Genomic DNA, 19614 nt, shown 5'->3' on the forward strand with positions numbered 1-19614 from the left:
TATGTGATGATGGTTCTAAGAAAACCTTTAATTTTTATAAGTAACAAAGCACATCTTAAAAGACACACCTTTTAGGGATGCCTGGGTGGCTCAGTCGGTTGAGTGACCAACTTCGGCTCAGGTCACGATCTCACAGTTTTTGGGTTCGAGCCCCGCGTCGGGCTCTGTGCTGACAGCTCAGAGCCTGGAGCCTGCTTCAGAGTCTGTGTCTCCTTGTCTCTCTGCCTCTCCCTTGCTCACACTCTGTCTCTCTCTCTCTCTCTCTCAAAAATAAATAAAACATTAAAAAAAAAAAGACACACCTTTTAAAATCATAACATCAAACAAAGATGCCATTTTGTGGGAAATGTTTTGCTGCTCCCTGTGCTGTTCTAGACACGGGCTGTACATGTAGGCATTTCTCATGGGACCTGAAGTACTAAGTTCAAATATCTCCTAGAACTGTGCTCCTGCCCTCAAAGCTCTTGTGTTTTTTGTTTTTTGGTTTTTAAGTTCTTGTAAAAGAGAAGAAGTGGTTCCAAGAGAAAACAAGTTTGGGTAGTTGTATAGCTGAGTTTACCAGCGAGGACAGACAACTTATAAAATTAAATATAGGCTTTTAGAGTGAATAAAAGACTAAGAATCACAAAAATAGGATTCTGATCTCAATTGCTAAACATCTCTTTCATAGAGATAGGTAATAGCCATTAGCTAAGACACAACTAACAGGTAAAAAAAACCTTTTCAAAATTTTAAAGCCAGGTAAGAATGGAAGAGTATGTAGAAAACTATTTTGTCTGGGTCCAGATTGCTTCATATGACTATCAATGTTTGTTGTTTTAAAAATAATTTTAGAGATTCACTTTTTGATCACCAGTATATTCAAACCTACATACCTGTAGCAAAGAATAAAAGTTGGTTAATTGTGATCCTTGGTTTGCTGACCTGCTGTGAAACAGCACAAATATGGCACCCCCATAGTTACCGTACTGAATTGGGATGCATAAATCTTATAATTTCCTACAAGGTTTTCTGTGATCAAAAAAAACCCCAAACTGACACTGAGAATTATAATCTGTAAAATAGGAGGTTCATTTATTATATGGGGAAACTTAGTTATTCCATCCTAAGTGCAAACAACCTAATTATGTTTTAATAAATCTCCTTGAAAAATAGCATAAAATTATAGTTCCTTAAATTCTCCTTCTTTTTAAACAACTATACTCATATTATCTATGTCTCAGACAATTACTTCTTAAGAAAAGCATCTGAGACCACTGTGTTTTAATTATAATAATGAAACACGATCACTTTTCATCATAGCCTTTGCAAAGATTTACAAGCTGAGTGAGTGCATATGATAGTTTCTGAATACCTCCAAGGAACCAGTGCAGTTATTTTCCACATATTAATTTCAGCTATTCTGCAGCCCTCCCACGTCCTACACAAAACATGCAATCACATAAGTGCTGTTCATTTGTTCCATTTTGGTATTGTGCCAACAACTGTAATTTTTTTCACCCACCGGTTTTTCATTAAATGTTAAGCCCAATCCAGGAAAAAAAAAATTACTGTATATTTTTTAAATCTTGAAGTGAAATGTGTGTTATTCCTCTAATAATTATTAAAGCAGCAAGCCATGAATGAAAACTCTCTATCCTCCAGGCTAATTGTCTAGTGAGTTATGCATGTCTTCCACTTCTCAGCAAATTGGTATCATAATTTTATTGGTTTTTTTTTTTGGTGGGGGGGAGTAATTGTAATCTTTCAGAAAAGTCTTAAAAAGCTTATCACTGGATCTTGTTGGAAAGAAGATCTTTGACATCGATGATTTTCTTAACTGTTTACCCCTTTTTGGACCGTGTCTTTACTGATGCATCAAAAGCAAGCTGGTACCTTGAGGGAAGAATTGGAGTATATTTAACATCTAAAATATTTCAGGCCTTTTTCATTAAATGAAAGATTTGTTGTTTTTGTTTTTTGTTTTTTGTTTTTTTGATCCTTGTATTGAAAACGTCTTTAACATAAAAAGTAAGCACTACTCAGAACTGAAACGAAGACACATAATATACCGTGTCTTTCGATAGTATACTGTTCACTAGGCCACTTGAATAGAGACAGAAAACATAAAAATGCTTCATTGGCTCATCATGGTCCTGTGTACGAAGCTAGTTCATAGTTTCCATATGGTCCATCTGTTTAAAGCAAAACATTGCTGAAGCATGAGCCACATCATTGAAAATCAACTTTATCTCATGATTCAGAAACAACCACAGGCATGGAAGTTTCCAAGTAGTCTCTCTGGTCACCTAATCCGTGGTTGTCTTCTTGGGAGTTGAAGTAGAAAACTGTACAGCGGGTCTCTTTTGTGTCTCCATTTTGAATAAGGTGTTCCAAATGGATTAACCGTGTAACAGTTAAACACTTCTCTGAGGAGAGGTTTGCTGGTTACTTGGACATCCCCCTAAGGACCATGTGGGAATTTCTGCAGTGGCTCTCATCTTTTATATTGCCCTTCTCTCCATAGTAATTTAAAATTTATCCCAGGGAAAAAATAGTTACTATTCCAGACCTCATAAAGACAAGAAAGAAACGAATCATTCCATCTTTCACCATCTGATGCCCTATGTAATCACATGGTTCAAAGAAATAAGACAATTTGAAATAACATCCAGATTTGCCTCTTTGTTTGTCTCCTTGTTCTTATATATCAGTTCTTCTGAACATTTTTAGTAAAGAACGATTTTGGAAGATGTTGATGTGATTTTTTTTTTTAATCTAAACATGATTTTATACCAGATCGTATTTATAAACCCATTATGTTGTCTCACGGACAGATGTGGCTTTCTCATGAGGGGATTAGAGTCTTAACCACCAATTTTGGTGAACAGTCTTGATCCCTTTCCCTTCAACTCTCTGGACGATATCTTTATGTGTAATATGGAGTTAATATGTTCTCCAAATTTCTTTCCAGGGAGTGCATGAAATTAAATGAATTCATTTCTGTTAAAGTATTTCTAACTCTGGGGAAGCAAGATTTTTTTCCCCTTATAATAAAAAGTAAATGGTAGTATTACATTTTCTCTGTAGACATTAGAAAAATATATACACCTGTCTTAATAGACTACATGCTAGGATGTTTGAAAAACCCCATTTCTTCATTTTATTTAACATTAGCAGTTTTCCTTGGTTTGGTGGGGCTCCCGGCTAGCTTTATAACTTTGCATTTGACAGATCAATTAATATCGCTGACCATTATCTTCCTTATCCACAAACACAAAAAACAAAAACAAGGAAACAAAACAAAACAAGGAAGATGCGAGTTGCCTTCAAACATGAACTTACGATTTTGTGTCATTTTTATGAAACTGTGCAGTATATATAAGGGCCTATAAAAATATGCAACTGTAGGAGATAAAGACACAGCAAATATGTTATAATAAATTATACTCAAAAATGAAATATTAAACTTTTGTTTGTAGAACAGCTTTCTATTTATCTATACCAGGCGTTTTTGAAAACACAGAGAAAATGGAAGGCACGGTCTCTGGTCCCTGGAAACTTAGTCTGTTTAGGAAAATGAAGTAGCTAAAATAGTAAATCAATTAGAGTCAATATATCCCAAGTGGTGCAATGCTGATTATCATGTAATGAAAATCGAAAGAAAGAAAAAGAAAAGACCGGAATGACTTGGAGAAGGCTTTATAAACATTGCCATCATTTATGGAGTCTTTTCCATATACCAGGCAGGCATTGAGGCTGCAGCAATAGTTTCTGTGAGACACAGTGACGTGAATATCTAGACCAGCAGCTCCATTGTGGGAAGCAAAACAGACCAAACAAAACTTAGACGTGAGGGCCAGTTCAAGAGCTCTGAAGGCCAGGTAGGTGACCTTGGACATTGTGATACCTAATAGGGAGTATTAGTAACGTCTGGAGCAGGAGAGTGATACAGTAAACATAGCAGATATTTAGGGAAGACAGACTTAGACACAGGCTAGAGACATTTGGGGACTAGGTTAGATTGGGAGAGAAAGCCAGAGACACTAGCTGAGGTTCAAGTTTTATAAAATCCTGGCATAAAATGATGATGATTATACCTCTGACACTTTCTCGTAGCTGGGTTAACATAATTAAATAAGGGAATGATGGCTCAGATTCATGGTTGTGTCCTGTGGCTTCATTATCATGGCTGTAGAAGGAGAAATTTGGAATAGAAAAAAAGGAATATGTATTGGGTTAGAGCCTCCAGTCCATAAGAATAGACTGCTAACTGCACTCTTTTTCTAGCCCTGGAAGAGTTCATTCTTCAGAGTGGGTGTGACTCTTGCCTATAGCACATCTGTTCTTAAGAGATGACAGGCTTAACAGATGGAAAAGCATTTATGAGACAGTGAGTGCAACTCTTGTGGCTCAGATCCGTGATCAGCTCTTCAGATGACCATGTCTTCTATTTCTTCTATGTTTGCCATGCATTGAGAATCCAGCCATGTGCTTAACTAGGGATTTGTTAACTCATTTTTGGCTTTCACTCTCTGAGATAGATTGAAGGAGGTCCTTTTGTCCTCATAGAAAACAATTGAGGTGTAGTTTTACCTAAAATCAGGGGCAATGACAATGTCTTCTTAATAGTTTGCGTGCTTTTTTCTCCTAAAATCAGGTAGGCAGCCCTAAAGATTTATTGATCTCCTTCTATGAGGCAGGCTCTGTGCTCATTCTCAGTAGAAAGTACTGAACAAAACCATGCTGGTTTCTCCATGGAGTCTATTAGGCTGTCGAGAGTAGCAAACATATTTCAAGTAGTTAATTTAATTATAAATTGTAGGTGTGCCAAGTGCTGTGATGGATATTTAGGGAGCTAATGAAATGTCTAATGGGGGACCCCAACTTGTCAAAGGTAGAGAGTCTGGGGAAAAAATATGCAGCAAACGGTCTATTTAAAGCAAAACACAATTTTGAAACATTTTTATCGAATTATTTAAGTAAAAAGTGGGTATTTAGCTGTTTCATTATAAAATGAGGCTCGCAGTGTAGATAGAACTGTAAAGTTCTGAATCTCCAGGCTCTTTGACAAGACAGGGGAAGACATCCTCCAGAGAGGAAGACCAAACCACAAAGTAGCACTCAGTATGTCATCGTGTGACAGTGACATGGAGATGCATGGGATGTAGATTAAGCCCATATCCGATTAAATCGTTTGACCCCAAACTTACAAAGATACATCATGTAGAGTAAACAGTGGTGAGAATTTTAGTCTACAGATGAGCATTTCAGAACAAGCTGTGCAAACAGAGCTTTGGGAAGGGCACGAAGGTTCAAACAGGGACAGGTTAATTCATAAACACTGCCACCCTCATTATTGGGATTGTATGTCTTAGACATTGAAAAACATCACTGGAGACCCAGGACAACTTCGGTTTTTGGTTTCCTCAATATTTACCCATGAATCCAATGTGGCCACTATATGTATCCTATTATCTCCTGGATTGAGAACAAGTCCACAGATCATAATAATAAATTTAAAAAAAGGAAAAAGCATGATTCAGACTAGCTTCACAGTATTGGGGAGGTATATAGGGTTGGATCTGAAGGAAATGTTGTGGGAACCTTTTATATTTAATGTTTTCTTTAATGACGTTGAAGAAGGCATTCCCTTGAGAAAATACACATCTTTTGCAGATGATGCCATAAAAAGGGTGAAACACAAATTAGAAAAGCATATACAAATCTCAAGAAATCTCTCTCAAAGATAGATAACAGAATGAGGTTCATCTCAGGAAAATACACACCAACAGTAACAACACATTTGGGAAAGAATAATCCACAACACAGATACTCCAGCAGTGAGTGGGCGAGTTCTAGCCAGAATGCCGAGCAGGGGAAGGGTTGGAAAAGTCAGCACTTGCAACGTGACACTCTAGAAAAACAGACAAGCACTGTTTGAGCTAGTGTATACACCACTAACTCTAGCTTACATGGAATGAGAGCAAAAGGCCTAATATCTAACACTTAAACTCACTGATATTCCTTAAGATGTTATTTGTGGGCATTTCCACTACTTGATATTTGTAAACATTAAACACCAAAGAAATTATTCCAGAGGTTATACAATATGAAGGAAATACCACTAGTATTGAGGTAGACCAAAAAGACAGTAGGGACTCCTCTTTTTGAGGCAAGGTATTTTAAAATTGTCCAAATATATCATTGTGATGACTAGGAATGAGGAAATATCAGGTGTAGGCCTTGTTTCCCTTTTGCTGCCAGATTAAGGAGGACCTGATGAAAATTAATGAAACCAAGGAATAAATGATGTCTAAGGATGGTTTAAAATTTGGCCATCAACTGATAAAACCATAAAACCATTTATAACGGTTTATTAAATTAGCAAATGCTAAATAACCAGAAGTTTCTTAGGGGTATGTAATATCTTTGAATATGCCTAGTGCCTCCACCAAAAAAAAAAAAAGGGAAATATCCAATTAGAATATAAAAACTACACCAAGCACTAAATTGATTCTCAAAATACATTAATGTATTATTGATTACATAGTAAGCATATCAGGATAGTCACCAAGTACTAAGGTTATTACTAGAAAAGAACTAAGGTTATTACCAATGCTATGTGCAAGTCTTGGTCACTAGATTGTACTACTTTATTCAATCCAAGTAAACTGGTATTTCAGCAACAGTATTTAAATTTGACATGTAGCACATCTGTATTTAAAGAGTTACAGAGCCCTTTCCAATTCCAAACACAATGTTAAAGGTTTCTATTTAGGGAAGCGAGCCCGTGAGGGCAGCACTGGGAGCTGCTATTAAGAAGAAATTATGTAGGAGTTTACAGAGGAGAGTCTGTCATAAACTATACAAATAAAAGCCAGAAGTTCAATATTGACCTATACCTGACAAATCAATTGACTATATGAAAGTCTCTTTGATACAGTTCATTATTGGACGCTGCCGTCCAATACTATCTTGGGCTCAGTTTAACAAACATTTTATGAGAGCTTTTTACAAGGCAGACACTGTGTTAAAATTAGAGATACAGTGGGGCGCCTGGGTGGCTCAGTCGGTTGAACGTCCGACTTCAGCTCAGGTCATGATCTCACAGCCCATGAGTTCAAGCCCCACTTCGGACTCTGTGCTGACAGCTCAGAGCCTGGAGCCTGCTTCGGATTCTGTGTCTCCCTCTCTCTCTGCCCATCCCCTGCTCGTGCTCTGTCTCTCTGTCTGTCTCTCAAAAATGAATGTTTAAAAAAAAATTTTTTTTAATTAGAGATTCAGAACGATCAAAATATGGTCACCATCCTCACCACAGAGAATTCCAACCCAGACAGGTAAGGGCTGTGAAAGAGATCAGGACAGGGTGCAGTGCGAGAGGCAAAGACAGACTCCTCAGCCAGGGCAGGGAAGTGGGAGATGGAGAGGTGGAGGTCAGGGAAGGGTCAGTTGGGAGAGGGGATACCTAAGTTCGGACAAAACGATCTGCGAATTTTCATCGCATTAAGAACAAATGTAAAACAAAGATCATTGCTCATGTTAAGAGCACATACTAAAACAATATATATAGAAGCTACAATAGAGGCTTGATTATTATTCAAACAGATTGTCCTAAGAGACAAAATTCTTGGAATTTGCCCAGACTCGTGCCAAAGCATATTGTTCAAAATGAGATTAAATTTACCATACTCTTATCTCCAAAGAAAGTGATAGATTGGATGCTTAATGTACAGTGCTAATTTAGAAACATGTCAGAAGCCAGACAGTCTCCCTATTCTTTTAGAAGTAATTCCATAGAATTTAATCAGAGCTTATCGATCAGATGAGCTTCCATTTGCATATGCTTTCTCTCCACAGTCAATGTGGTCTGCAGTGTTGCATAGGCAAAATCTGTTTCTGCTTCTTTCAATTTGATGTGGCAACAACTCTAGAGGTCCCCAAAAGTTCCATAATAACAGTTGTTGCTGAACACTTAAATTGCTTAGGAATAGGTATTTGCAGTTTGTTTTACCTCCATGATTGTCTTAAAATCCATTGTATCAAAAATGTTTTCTAAAAGTCCTTGAGTCCTCCTCCATGACTGGTAACACATTCAGAAGAAATGCTGTCAGTTTCCACACAGTGGTTCCATGTGTTAGGATGAGCACTGATTTCCAGAACCTTTGTGGTGAAAGGAACCGTTGAGAACCGCTTAGTCAAATCCCTTCATCTTATCCCTGTGGCCCCATGAAGTCAAATGGGCTGCCCACATCGAGGCAGCAAGATACTGTGGTGCCAGGATAGACGGGCTTAGTCTCCGTTTTCCAAGGTCAGGGTCTCTGACATCTTGAACGTTAGTGTACCTGCAGATCTCTTGGGGATCTTGTTAAAAACGCAGATTCTTAGTTAGCAGTTATAAACTGGGGGCCTGGAATTCTGCATTTCTACTAACGAGATCCCAGGAGATGCTGGTGCCATTCGTCCATGAGCCACACTTTGAATAATAATGTTTCACCCCAAGAAAATGTATCTGAGGATAAACATTACCACAAGAATAGTCCTGGTGCAGATACAGCTGATAGTTCCAAAAAAGATTGGCATATTTTAAGCATATCTAGTGTTAGTGTACCAAGTAGCCATGTCATTTTATGATAGAGATAAACCACCATGCCATAGGTCAGTTCCCTAGGAAACATCACCTTAGAAGTTCTTACTAATTAGAAAATTGATTGGATAAGATTTTTGATCTGCATCGCCTCCTTGTCCTGTGCCTTCTCATCCCCAAACTGGCATCCAAGGTGCATAAGTGACAATTTTCTATAAATGCATTCCTTTTCTTAAGCGACTCATGATTCTTCAACTATATGTTCATTTTATGATCCTTACTTAAATCAATGCACTGCTTACCTCAAATGGTTCTCCCCCTTCTGCACCTCTATCCCCCAATACACACAAACACACACACACACACACACACACACACATGCATACAGTGTTCACATGTCTTATACCATGTTCATTGTATGAAACAAGTGGATTACTGTGTGATCAATAAGAGAATTATAATTGTTATCAATAATGCAAACAGGTAAGATAAAATGGTCATTGTAGAATATGCCCTTAATTCTGGAGTACCTGCTTAATCGTAGGCTATGTCCATGTGAATTTTAGTCCTTGTTCAGAAACAAATACACAAACAAAAATCCTGTATGTTTCAGAAGTCATTATGTTAAATACATTATATGAAAAATAGGTTTCCATGTATTTTCCTTATATATCTGTGAAGACATTCTTATTGAAGCATGTGACATCTTTATGAAAAAATGACCCAGCTTCACAGGCTATCATTCTTATTTCTGTATTTCTCTAGGTAGATCTTCCTCTACTCACTGCTGCAAAAATATTCTAACCAAAGAAACCAATTCAATTATATAGATAGAATTTGTTCAAATTTTATATATATGTATATGTGTGTGTGTGTGTGTGTGTGTGTGTGTGTGTGTGTGTGTATAAAGTGTTTTGAAGAGTTAAAAGGGCTGTATCAGTATAAGATATTCATTGTTAAGTTTATTGATGATACCAGTGATCATAATTATATTTAAGTTTACACAAGAACTCATTACCAGAACTCATACCAGAACTTTAGTATTTTATCTTGCAGGCCATTCTTCATGAAATAGAATTAGATATACCAAATCACTTGATAACACTTTTTTGGCATGGAATTTGGTTTTAAGGGGAATGCGAAAAATATCCTTATATTTGTAAAAATGGATGGTTTTATTCACATTGCTTTGATGCCAAAAAGATAATATTTATTCTTATTTACTATGGAGAAGAAAGGGCAGGTCATGTGTAAATCCTGAGGTATGTGCTGTCACAACTACATTTTATTAGGGGCTTTGCATGATGGTTATGGTATAGATGAACTATGGATAGTAACCATGACTGTGGGTGTTGAGCATCTATAAGCTTATTTGCTTCCTAGAACCTTTTGATGGCCCTCTTGACTAGAGCATGTTACTGGGTAAAATGGATCCAATATGAAATGCTTTCATTACTGGTATAATAGCAACGAAAACAGCAACTAGAAAGGACTTCCATATTTAGGCACATCCCCACTGCATGACCTTACAAACAATATTTATTATATCAAGATTCTAGAATTTGGATAGGTGAATGTATGTGAGTAAAATGAAAATTTGATGCAGTTTAAAAATAGTTTCACCTTAAATGCGAAATGACACCTATTAAGTACTATAGTAGAACCACCCTTTGAATTTTAAAAATGTATTTGTCTTTGGGGATCACTGGATGAAGTGAAGTTTGTGCTAATAAATGTCTGCTTCTTTCTGTCTTTCAGTATTAAAAAGGAGACCTAATTTGTCATACCTTTAAAAAAAATAGGGCATATAGTTTTTCTGGTCAGTAATCACTGGAGTGTGTAAGCGCTTGATTTCTATTGTAGTTTGATGATTGAATTTACAACATAAAAGTACCTGTGAAAGCACAAAATTGAGTGTCTATAAAGGGAAAAGCTCAGGATCCTTTAAATAATAAAAGATTATGGATGGAACTAGTAAGACCTTATCAAAACCAGTGTTTTAACAAGATAGGAGTCCTTACTCCGTGGCAGATAAGGAAATGCCAGAGGGAAAGTGACTTAGCTACACAGGCCTTGCCAGCCCTATGTAACTTGTCAACCTCCCTGGGAGTTAAATTTCATTTATCATTAAATGTTCTTATGAAGACTGAAGCAAACAACAACAAAAATATGTACCCCGCAGTTTCCATGGAACATGGTTTTCTAAATGTGTTCTTTTCCTTTTCTTTATGTTGTTCAGCCACCAGGTCATTGTAGGAATCTCCATATTCCATAGGAGGAAAATTGCCAGTCTGAAAATTCAGTGTCTTTAGCGTTCTATTGCTTATCACATTTTTGCCCTTTAGGTGCCAACCTGGATTCACTGGAGCAAGATGTACTGAGAATGTGCCCATGAAAGTCCAAAACCAAGAAAGTATGTTAAAATAATCTGAAATTTGCTTTCTCCCCCAAACTACAGCAACAATTACTACCACTTGGTGCTTTTACAGTTCAGTTGTAACTGATTCCTTTTGTCCTAACGATGGTTTAGCCACTCGGGGCATCAACTCATTCAGTGTGAGTTTGTTTCACTGTCTCTCAGCTTGGGCCCCAAAGATCATAGAGGTAAATTAGAATGACCAGTCCGGATGGCCAGGGATTCTGGTGACCATGGCAGGCAGGCCAACCAAAAACCATTTCTTTCCGGCACTGTTGACCAAAGACGTCCCGTGGAAAACGGAGATAAAGAAAACATCAGATGCGATTTTCAGCGAGTCCCTCTGAAAGAAAGCAGTCACTTCAAATGCTGCCATCTTCCTTTCTGCCATACAAACCCTAGGACCCCATTTTGTGCAGATTTTTAATCCTTCGAGGGAAATGCCAGAGTCTGAAAACCATGGTTAGGACAAAGACTCAGTTCCTGAGGGTGAACTCGCCAAGTTCAGTCAAATGACACTGAAGGAGCTTCTTTCTAGCATATATTCACCTCTTCTCTTTTTCTCTGTTTTTTCTACCATTGTTTTTTGTTTCTTCTCTCAGGTGCCCAAATGAGTTTACTGGTGATCGCTGCCAAAACTACGTAATGGCCAGCTTCTACAGTACGTCCACTCCCTTTCTGTCTCTGCCTGAGTAGGAGCATGCTCAGTCGCTGCCGCTTTCTTGTTGCATCTCCCCTCAGATTTCACCTAGACATAGATGTGTTTTACCAGGTCTAACATTGACTGCCTCTGCCTGTCGCATGAGAACATTAACACAAGCGATTGTATTACTTCCTCTGTTCGTGACTAGTGGGCTCTGAGATACTAATAGGTGTGTGAGGCTCCGGATGCTTCTGAAATGGATACTGAATAATGTGATACAAAATGATAGCCAATATCACACAGTGCAATTATAATAAAAGCATTTAAAAGTCTCACTGTTATTGATAAAATAAAATCATTCTGCTAAACAGTCCATCTTCTTTATAAAATGGCAGTGTCCTGCAAAGGATGTTGCTAAATTGTAATCAGTATGCACTTGAAATGATGGTAAGTTAATTTCGGCTCAGAATGTGTTATTTATAACAAATAAACATGCTAAAAAGAGTTCAGATGTTTCTCTTCATTAACAGTTTGCATTTAGGTGTAAAAAGAGCACTGAGTAGGAAAATTACAAACATTTCACAGCAAATGAGATATCCTGGCTTTACGTTGCTTAGGAAACAGGTGATTCAGGATTAGTTTATACAATCATTTCTTTATATTTGCATTTCTTTATGCTAGTTTCAATGACAATTTTAGGGACAAATAGGGGTTTTTTGATATTCATTACTTACTTTGAAATATAATAGTTTACATCCAGATATATATTTTTAATGCAGAACTGGGAAAGTTTGATGGATTTCTATGGCTTCGTGAAGGGTTGAACATCATCCTTAAAAGACCCAATCCACGTGTATATAATTTGTATGGGTAACTAGATCATGTAATTTGTCCTTCTGCTGTGAACTGGGCTATCGCTTCTAATTCTGGAGCTTTCAAAGCATTGTATTTAAAATGGATTCCATATAGTTATTCATTGAGATGAAAGGGTGACAATTTTTTTTCCCCCGTGAAAGATCAGATAGTAAATACTTCAGGGTTTGCAGGTGATAACCGTCACCTGCACAACCACGAACTCTGCACAAAGCAGCCATAGCCAATGCATAAACTGATAGGCATGGCCGTGTGCTACTAAAACTTTATTCACAAAAGCAGGCAGTGGGCTGGATTTATCAATCCCTGATTCGGATTGTCAGTTGCTCACCCTGAAAAATACTGGACATAGCCGATCAGTGTAAATTCACGTAACACAATGAATGGTGATACGAGCCCGTCATTTGGGGGCCCTAAAAGAATCAGAGATTTACCCTTACTTGTATGCATGCAAAGAATAAGATCCTGTTCCTCCTGTTAACAGTCGTGGAAGAATAAATTTCATGGAAAAGTTAATTTCATATGCATTGAGGGGAGGCCATTTCCATAATATTCAATCATTTATTTAGTGAGGTGGTGCTTATGGCATATTTACACAGGCTACATATCAAAGATTATGTTATTAATCTTTTTAAAGGTAGATAAGATGGAGAATAAAAAATAGAAGAGGAATAGTAGAATTTTACTGAATATTTTAAAGCCATTCCTTTCAGAAATCAGTTTGTATTCAAATAACATAGACTTAGCAAATCATGTGACTGTATAAATATGATAACATATCATAGAATTGAGTGAAAATTCTGAACATTTGTATCACACTTAAATGTTTGGTGTTATACCGAGTTTCATTGTGCACTGAAGGCAATGTTAGGGCACTATATAGAGAATCGCATTTTTAAAATGAAGCTATTTCCCCAAATAATGATGCAGTTAGATCTGACAGCAGTAGGCAAAGAAGATGTTTTCAGCTTCTATTTTAGACCATTTTCTTTTTCAGAAGATATTCTTTCAAAATAGCCACTATGTATTTAATCAGAGTGTGATTCCTTAAATAAAATCTTTAGTAAGCTTTCGATCGCACTTTTGGAAGACATTCAAGAAAGCAGCCTTCATATTTACCCTGATGTAACAAAGATTGATAGGAAGTGAATTTATGAGCAGTCTGTGATGACTGTGCGTCAGGGCTCCCTCGGATCTGGAAAAGCAAGAGCTTCCCTTCAGAAACTGCTTTCCAAAGTTGTCTCGCCCAGTGTTAATTTTCTGTCCTCTATAGCTTAAATTTTCAATTTTCATTTCTGCAGACTCTCATATAGAAGGCAGGAAAATACACTTTGCTGTTTTAAGAACTTTATGTTCAAGTATCAGTGTGGTCTGCACAAAGGATAAAAAATGTTGCCACAGTGGTAATGATTAAACTTTAATTGTTTGTGTTCATAAAGTCTGAAACACATAACATAAATTTTGAAGGAAAAGATATTCCCCAGGTTCAAAGAGAAACATTTTTTCGACTTACTAAACCACATTTTGAATAGAAGAATGACATTATAAAAGAATGTACAGCTTTTAAAATGCTTATTAACACATAACTTACATTATTAGGATTTGATGCAGTTTTTCTGGTCAGAGTATTCTATGGGGACATTTATTGATTTATAAAAATGGATTTAAAGTATGAAAGAAAAGAACAAATGTATATTTTATATGGCTTTCTTGAAGGCAGCCATTTGCCTTGAAATAAAACATATTTATAATACTTTCTAGGAAGATATTGTCAAGGTTAGTCAGCTTCAAATTTGACCTACCTTGACAGAGTTCCTACTTTCAAGCATTGTATTGATCATTGTTGGGGGGGGGGGGTGAGAATGTGCATATATAGGCAATTCATAATTGATATATAGACTTCCTGGGCAGAAAAAAAAAAAAACACAGCTTCAATAGAGGCAGTATACAGCAAGTATATCATATATAAACTAATATATAATAAGTTGTTATAGAATAGCCCAAATCATAGAATATTTTTACAGAGTACAATTTTAGAACTTTTAGGCATATTGTCAGCATGAGTAATCCCAATAGATCTCCTTAAATGTAATTTTGAATCAGAGGTTACTAGTGCATAAATCACTTGTGTTGATTCTAAATGCTTTAAAAACCATTGAAATTACTAATTTATCCAACGTGTATCTGGATGACAGTAGAATAAAGACACAATCTATGACATAAATTATCATAAATTCTAACTGAGTGTTAGGCTTTCTTGTGTGTGTGTTGGTGAATGTGCTTCTGTGCACATGGAAACTTGGGAGTGCAGAGAAAGCCTCCTATTACATTCCAAAAGGCTCAATGGCAATATGGATTTGTATATGTGAAAATAAAAAGTATCTGCATTTGTAAAGGTAAGTCACAAATGAAAAGTCAGACACTAAATACGTCCCACTTAGCACTGGCATTGACAGAGCTCCTTTAGAAATCTCAGAAAGGACTATACATATGTCTTTGATATTGTTTGCATAAGGAGGCCCAAAGTATTAAAGAGTAAAATCTTGAATGTCTTCAGATTTTATCAGAAGCCGTAAATGCATGGATGGATAATTTTGGTAAAAGAAAGTTGTTTAATTGTTCTTTTCTCTGATGCAATTGAAAAATTTAAATTAACCTACAGGTTAATCAGTTCTCTTCAAACAATTATAAAATCCTCAAGCAAAGGAATAGTGAGTCAATATTTAATAGTTTCTGAAGACTCTTAGATTTAAATTAATTTTTTATATTGCTTACTGCACAGCAGGAAATCACATGTAGAAAAGGAAACTAAATTGTTTACAGCAACCTTTGTGTTTTTGAATTATTAATTTAATTTGAAAAATGTAGTGGCGAGACAGAAGTTCAATAGGAAGCGTATGATACATAATGAGCCTAAGCCAACATTAGATTAAATAGAACAGATAGAAAGTAATAACTTCTTCATCAAATGAAAAGTGTTTGTGTATTCTGCTTTTCTTGACTCACAATGAAAGAAATGTAGCCACCAATAGTAAAAATAAATTAGAGCAGTATTTGCTCCAGGTTGAGAATGATGCATGTTTCCTCTGCTTGTTTCCTTGTTAGGGCTTATGGCCAGAAGAGATTCCAATTTTAAGTACCAATTTCCCTTTGAATTATTTGAAATTGGAGCTGCCTGATATGAATGACTTCCCATGAAATGAAATTATAGTTAGGCTCACAGACTTACCTATAAAACTGTAAATGCAGTAATATGTATGCATGGGCATGCTACTAATTTTATTGAAGACTTAACCAAGCTTTCTACGCAACTAATATAGATCATTAGCAGTGTTCATGTAGGCATGGAATAATGATTCTCTGAAAAGAGTTTCTGTAGATATCTCGGCTTTAACCCTTAAATTATTACTGACTGGTAGGAGGAAAAGGCATATGATGGAAGGGGTTCTAGGGAGACAAACTGAGTCACATCTTCAAGGAAATGTGTAAGGAAATTTATTATCACTTCCTTGGAAAATGAATTCTTATCCTTGATGTTCCAAAGTTTATATAAAGGAAGCAAATGAGGGGAAATATTTTGTCAAATTGAGTGTTGCACAGAGACGAGAGAAGTTCATTTGGATTTGAATAAATTGTTAACTTTTGCTGTGGACATTGTGCAACCAAATTAATCCTGAATCCTGTGGCTTTTAATTATGAAAAGTTTAGGCTATTCACCTGAGTCCCCCGGGCCAACCAAGGCAGACTGATCTATTGTCCACACTACCTCTCGTTATTACTGTTACTCAATGTCCTCTCTGATTTATTTTTTAATCTGGAAGCTCCGTTTCCTCAAGAGGTAGAAAGTTTTTAAAGTCTCACTTCTTGGGTATATCCCAGCAGGTTTCAGAGTTTTCCTGGCCATGAATTAGGTAAAAGGAAACCTACATGTAATAAGGGGCCCAAGGTAGATCTCCAGATAAGTCCACTCTCCAAGCTCTTAAACCATTCTGCTTTGGCCGACATATTTCCTGGCTCCTTTATTCCACAGGGTCTCCCTGTGGTGCATGTGTTAGTATCATAAGCATTTTGTCAATGAGAAATTAACGTCCAAAGTCATAGAACAGGCAAATGGCAGAGGCAGGACCTGAAAATAGGAGGACTTAAGCACACGACCCTCCTTATTTTCTCCTCTCTACTTGAGGATGCTTTGTCCATGCCCAGACTGATGTTTTTGTGAGAGGAGTACCCCTCAACCACATGTTTTCAAAGTTAAGAGATCGATGCCTTGTGATGTTTCTCGGACCACCGTGGTATCTCTCGAGTCAGTGATCAAGGGAAGAAATGGAGACCTCTGAATCTCCATGTGCCTTCTGCCCTTCCTTCCCATGTGCCTCTCCACCATCCACGCACAAATAAGCAATCCTAAGGGGTCCCCCGCCACCACCACCACCACCCCCCCGATAAAATTTGATTAACAATTTTTGCTTCAGCCTGGAAAGCATCTTTTTTGGAAGGTTTTTGTTTCTATTTTTAATTTGCCCATGTCCCCCATTTCCTTGCTTGAACCTGTGCAGTTTCTGCTAGTCCTTTAGTCTTGAGCCTCCACACTCACATCTGCCAGGACTGTGGACTGTGAGCTCACACCTTGGGGTTCCCTCCCGGAGCCCTGGGCTCTCATCTGGCCGTCGGAGCTCAGCACCGTGGAGTGATCATCTGATTGGCTCTCTGTTATTTGAGGAAGTAATCCATTGAACTAAGGACCCCAGGAATTGGATCCTTCTCCCACACAACCCCCTTGTCTTTTTACAATTTGAAAAAGCAAGGCATCGAGAGTTATCCTATGCCATGCAGGAGTTCTTCGAAAAAACTAGATGCAGGCTCTGTTCCCCAATTCCCTCTCTGGCTTTTTGGGCAGAAGCATTTGTTGCTTTCTGTGAATAGAACATGTAAGTGGTGGAGAGCGGAGAAGGTTAGGAACAGAGATATATATATTTTTTAATAACCAAAACAACGAGAAATATTAGAGCATAACTAGCCACAAACTACAAAAACTGTAAATCCAGCGTGACAAAATTTTCAGACCTGAGTGCTGTCCTCTTGGCTTCCACCCCTGGCTCTGCCAACCATGTGCCTTTGGGCAAAAAAAATCACCTCCCTGGAACTGCACTTCTGCCTTTTAAAGAGAGGAATTGAAATAATACTGAATGCCTTTCTTTATTATCATAACTACAATATTTCTGTTCCCAAATGAGGACAACTTCTCCCTCAGTAAGGTCTTTTAAGGGTTAATAAAGACACGGTGTGCTGGTATTTGCACACCTCTTTAACAAGACGAGTTCCGTTCGCGGACTCACGGAGGCGTACCTGAGCACTGCTTGTGTTAACCACCCACCATTCGTCCTGTTCGTGTGCACGCACAGACAGCCGTAATAGTCATGTGTAATGTGTTTTGGAGCGCAGTGTATTGCTCTTTTCTGAAACTTGTTTCCCTTTCTTTCTTTTTTTTGTCAACTTTCTGCATTGGCAGAGCATCTTGGGATTGAATTTATGGGTATGGACCAATCATCATTCCTTTTAGCCTGCAGAATTTAGAACCTCTGAGCTGAAATCTTTTCCTTTTCTGCTCTTACCTTTCAATTCCGAACTAATTTCCTTTTCCTTCAGAAGGGATCATACAGCTATAACAATGATTTTTCCGCGTCCCATCTATGATTAGTTTACCGAACTGTCACTGAGTGCAGCAGTTTCTAGATTTCCAAACTTCACTCAGAGTTTAAAATCACCTCACCTGCTGCAAATTCACACATGTCCCACGTACCTTGACCCTCTGGATCTGACCATGCTGTTATTTCAGAGCTGGGGTAAGTTGGAGAGGTGTGGAAGGCTATGGGAAGAACCAAACCAGGCCTGAGAACAAAAGAAGCTCTAAATGCATCGACTTAAAAGCACGCCACGTCTTAGGCCGATGGGAACTTGACATACAATGTAAAAATCACCCATTTAATATAGTAACATAGAAAGCCCTGACATTGCAACACAATATTGTAGGCACAGACTGATTTTCTGGGAATGTTCAAGCGCTGCTGTAGTCAACTTCATTATCTTATGAGCAAGGAAATAGAAAACAGAAAGAAAAAAGCCTTGTGCTATTTTCAGTGGAAATTCTAGCACTAATGGAATTAACCTTGAGTCACTAAGATCATCCAGACAAGTAATCAAATAGACATGTTCACACTGTAAACACAAAATATCTCTTAGGAGCATATGAATTTGGGGCATAGTCCCTTTGAAAGCCTTTGTCCTAAATTATTGGAAGCAAGGGCCAGTCCTGGGAGGAGAGGGAAACCATTCTGTCATCCCAGAGGCTCCACAGCGCAGGTACCCGGGCTTTCTGGACAGCACCAGCAGCCCTGGAATGTGGCCATGGGTCAACAAAGCAATGTCCTGATTAACAGAATATCTGATCTCCATGCAGCTGGTGTCAGTGACATCATGCAGTGAGGGCACCCTGTAGCATAACTGCTGCTCTCGTTTGGATGATAACGTCACCATCTATACCTAATATACTTTCCATAATTCGTGGAGAATAAGACTTTTGCAAGTTCTGTCAGTTACAGGTTTAGAAACTCAATTGGTTGACCATTCCTCCTGTAAAAACTCCCAAGAGAAAATGATTCCTGTGATGGGAAAACCCCCACTTATATGTGAGTGGCCCTTTGCAGATCAGAGAATCTCTCCCAAGCGTGAGTATCTCAAGAGGTCCCATGATCAGCATTGGGTGGCAGATTATCTACGCAGAGAGAGAGGGATCTATTCAAGTAACCTCCCTCTGGATAAAAATAGTTCCGCTACTAAAAAGGCTCACAGGCCTTTCCTACAGGGAGAAAACAAATCCATTATCGCCTGCTCCTTTTCCCTAACAGCATCTTTCTCCCACTTTATCACTTCAGGGTCTAACTAGAATTTAATACTTCTATTCCCAATGAGGCAGGGCAATGGATAGTTCAGAGATACGACTTCTCCCTCGGTAAGACCTGAAGGAGCAGTAGAGACACCATGTGCTGGTATCTGCACACCTCTTACAGGCAAACGGTCTAAAACTCCAAAGTCTCAGGACAGCCAGTGTACTGGGCC

The 19614-nt window shown here is 37.8% G+C and overlaps 1 protein-coding gene across 13 annotated transcripts in view; it reads left to right on the forward strand.

Annotated features, from left to right (window-relative positions):
* NRG1 (neuregulin 1) overlaps positions 1-19614 on the forward strand; it is a 1098681-nt gene that overhangs the window by 1067018 nt on the left and 12049 nt on the right. For 5 of the 13 annotated variants that reach the window (XM_042983158.1, XM_042983159.1, XM_015542806.2 and 2 more), the window contains 2 exons: positions 11585-11643; positions 18008-18031. In XM_042983158.1, the coding sequence (XP_042839092.1) occupies positions 11585-11643; positions 18008-18031 (83 nt within the window). Of the gene's footprint in view, positions 1-10911; positions 10980-11584; positions 11958-18007; positions 18032-19614 lie in introns of those variants that run through there. The other 8 variants (XM_042983166.1, XM_042983169.1, XM_042983160.1 and 5 more) reach the window with 5 other exon arrangements.

This window comes from Panthera tigris, chromosome B1 (genome assembly GCF_018350195.1).
Source record: "Panthera tigris isolate Pti1 chromosome B1, P.tigris_Pti1_mat1.1, whole genome shotgun sequence".
Lineage (NCBI taxonomy): Eukaryota > Metazoa > Chordata > Mammalia > Carnivora > Felidae > Panthera > Panthera tigris.